At 37.9% G+C, this 3,113-nt stretch overlaps 1 protein-coding gene across 1 annotated transcript in view; it reads left to right on the top strand.

Annotated features, from left to right (window-relative positions):
* ccdc12 (coiled-coil domain containing 12) overlaps positions 1–3,113 on the top strand; it is a 9,851-nt gene extending 6,738 nt beyond the window's left edge. The window contains exons 3-7 of the mRNA XM_014008791.1: positions 142–221; positions 309–370; positions 459–493; positions 580–656; positions 2,917–3,113. Coding sequence (XP_013864245.1) covers positions 142–221; positions 309–370; positions 459–493; positions 580–656; positions 2,917–2,996 — 334 coding nt within the window. The 3' untranslated portion in view covers positions 2,997–3,113. The remainder of the gene's footprint in view (positions 1–141; positions 222–308; positions 371–458; positions 494–579; positions 657–2,916) is intronic.

Genomic DNA, 3,113 nt, shown 5'->3' with positions numbered 1-3,113 from the left:
GCAAATCCACTGTAAAAACAAATTAAAACTGAATTAAAATAAAAAAAGTCACAACGAAATAAAACTAAACTATAATGAAAAATCCCAAACTATTATAACCTTGTTTGGGATGTGAACTGTTTTAATTATTTGTGTCTGCAGAGATTTGAGATTAAGGAATTATACTCCAGAGGATGAAGAACTGAAGGTGAGGCAGGTGCCCAAAGTCAAACCTGCATCAGGTGAGAACATTTGATTTTAGTAGCTGAAGTGCTGTTTTTTTAAAGCTGCTTTCTTCTCACAGATCATGTTTGTGTTTTTGGTTGCAGTGGAAGATAAAGTAAAAGATCAGTTGGAAGCAGCTAATCCAGAGCCCGTCATTGAAGAAGTGGTGAGAACTCCTTCCCGTTTTTAATTTAATTTAATTTAATTTCTGATTTTGAAGTTTTGTGTCTCATTCAGCTGTTTTCTGTCTGCAGGATTTGGCCAATCTTGCCCCAAGGAAACCAGACTGGTGAGTTGTTGTTTTTTTCTTTCCCACCAGTTCTGCTTGACATTATTATTCTAGAACCTGACTTCACATTTTAATCCTCAACGCAGGGACCTAAAGCGTGACGTGGCAAAGAAGCTGGAGAAGCTGGAGAGGCGAACACAGAGAGCCATCGCCGAGCTCATCCGTTAGTATTTCTGCTGCTTCGCGTTCGTTCTCACACCCGAGCACAAACTGCTCCTCGGGTCACGGAGACGCCGGTGCTTCAGACGGGCGTGAATTAGGAGGATAATTGCTCTGAAGCCTCTCTGGCTCAAAGGAGGCTGAAAGCCACACCATTCCTGAAGTGATGGATGATTTATACTTTAAAAATAGGTCGAAGGTTTCAGGGGAATACAAAGCTGTAATGGCAGGTTTCCCATGTTTTCGAAGAGATAAAAACCTGTATTTGAAAGTGTTGGCTGCATACAAAGTATGTTCTAAGCTGTGAAAATATTTAATGCTAAACTTTGAGTTAAGATGCTGTCGTTTTTTGAGTTTATTTGAATTGTAGCTGCTTTTTATGTTGAACACATCAGTTGACTATATTTGCACATTTCTTGTTAGAATCTATTCTGCTTTACAAGGAATTTATTTATATTTATTTAAGGTTAGAATTAGTGATGTAACAATTAAGAATCTATTATGGTGCGTTCACACCGAACGCGATTTCAGCATCAGGATCATCAGGTTTACATGCAAAGTCTATGGTGGACGCGCTTCAATCAGCGTCGGGAAGTGCTGCGGCGCCTCAAGCGCGATTAGAGCAGCGCGATTTGAACAATCTGAGCGTTCGACATGTTTGATGCACAAATCGCTGAAGTTAGAAAATCTGAACTTTTGCAGCTCGACGCACTGCGTCAACCAATCAGAGAGACTCCACTGTGTGACGTAGTGACATATTTCCCGACGGGACAGTTTACTGAATGATGTCCACTAACCTGAAACAGATGGAGAGGAGCTCTTTARCTGAAATCGAGTGCCTGCAGTCGGTGTCCTGACAGGAGATATCTGCACCAATGCGTGGCAGCAGCTCATCAGACTGGACTCGGGACAAAAATAGTCCTGAAAGCGATTTGTGAGCCTCTCCCGCAGCTCCTGGGTGATGAAACTCAGAATGTCTCTGAATTATCTGGTGAATTAATTATGGATTAATTGTCTGATGAACGTGACATGCTCTTGCTCTCTGTAAATAAAGCAAAGCTACTTCCTCGTCCAACATTAAACAGAGCCCGACAGAGGAGGGAGGGGCGGGGAGGCTCTTCCCGTGCAGCGCTTCAAGAGCTGACCTGCGTCTGAACTCAAAGTGCACAAGTGACCAACTTGAAGCGTTGGCTGTGATTTTGATGCTGAAATCATGTTCGGTGTGAACGCAGCATTATAACTGCTTAAAATATGAGTCGATTCATAAAAGTTAATGAATCAATTTCATTGCTATTGTATATTGTAAGTTATGTCTTTAAGACAAATTCAGTTTGATACTTGATAATCTTTGATCACAGAGGGGTTTGTGATATTTTTATTCATTTTTAAGTTATATTTTACTAATTTAGTTTAGTTTATTCATTTAATTTAAAACAAAATACTTTCAAAAATACATAAAATGGAAAAAAAATTATAAAATGAAATGAAAGGTAGCAGAAGAAAAAATCATATCTGCCCCCATTTTCAAAAATAACTTTAAATTCAACAATAATAATTAAATAATGGTTTAAATATGTATAAATCTTCAATTAACAAAATAAGACAAAAAAGCTTACTCCTTTTTCGAGCAACAATTAGTATTAATAATAATAATAATAATATAGATACATTTAACTTGAAATGGAGTGGGTACTAAGATTACAGTTTAAGGTAAAAAAATGCTGTTAAAAGAAAAATATTTGGTTACAAAATGGCTACAATTTAGTTTAAAATCAATAATAGAATCGGGGCTTGAGTTACGACCTTTGTTTAGATTAATAAGTAGGATTTACCAACAACGGCCCTTTTTTACACAAATCTTAAAGCAGTGATAGGATATTTAGAAGTGAGGTTTATGGAAAGCTTATGAACAATTAATATCTTACCTGTTGTAGATAGCTCTCTGTACAACTTAAATTGAAACTTAATTTAAAAACGACCAGACTGATGAGCTAACGGCTAGTCTGAGTCTTCATATGAAGTTTCTGAGATCAGAGTTTTAAGATTCACTTTGGTCTTCGACCAACTCGGACATCAGCTCATCAGTCTGGTCAGAATTCAGCTCAGTTTCACCAAATTATGCTTGTTCAAAGAGGTATCTAAAACAGGTAAGATATTAACTGTTCACAACCTTTCCTTACTTCCAAAGATCTGGATTGTCAGTTTGAACTTATGAAGGGTGTTGTAAATGACTGCAGCGGGTCGGTTTGTGTTTCTCTGTCCAGGCGATCGTCTGCGAGGCAGCGAGGAGGAGCTGGCTGGAGTGGTGGGAGCAGTCGGAGTGGAGCAGGGAGACTCGGACTGAAAACTATTTAAGGAGGCAGCTGGTTTCGTTATGATTCTGTCAGTTATTACATACATCCTGTAAAAAGTTTTGTTTTTTATTATAAATAAATTAAAATAATGCATTTTTAAATACTAA

This window comes from Austrofundulus limnaeus, unplaced genomic scaffold, assembly GCF_001266775.1.
Source record: "Austrofundulus limnaeus strain Quisiro unplaced genomic scaffold, Austrofundulus_limnaeus-1.0 Scaffold52, whole genome shotgun sequence".
Lineage (NCBI taxonomy): Eukaryota > Metazoa > Chordata > Actinopteri > Cyprinodontiformes > Rivulidae > Austrofundulus > Austrofundulus limnaeus.
Note: the sequence above shows the minus strand (reverse complement) of the source record. Positions and strands in the feature narration are given on the sequence as shown.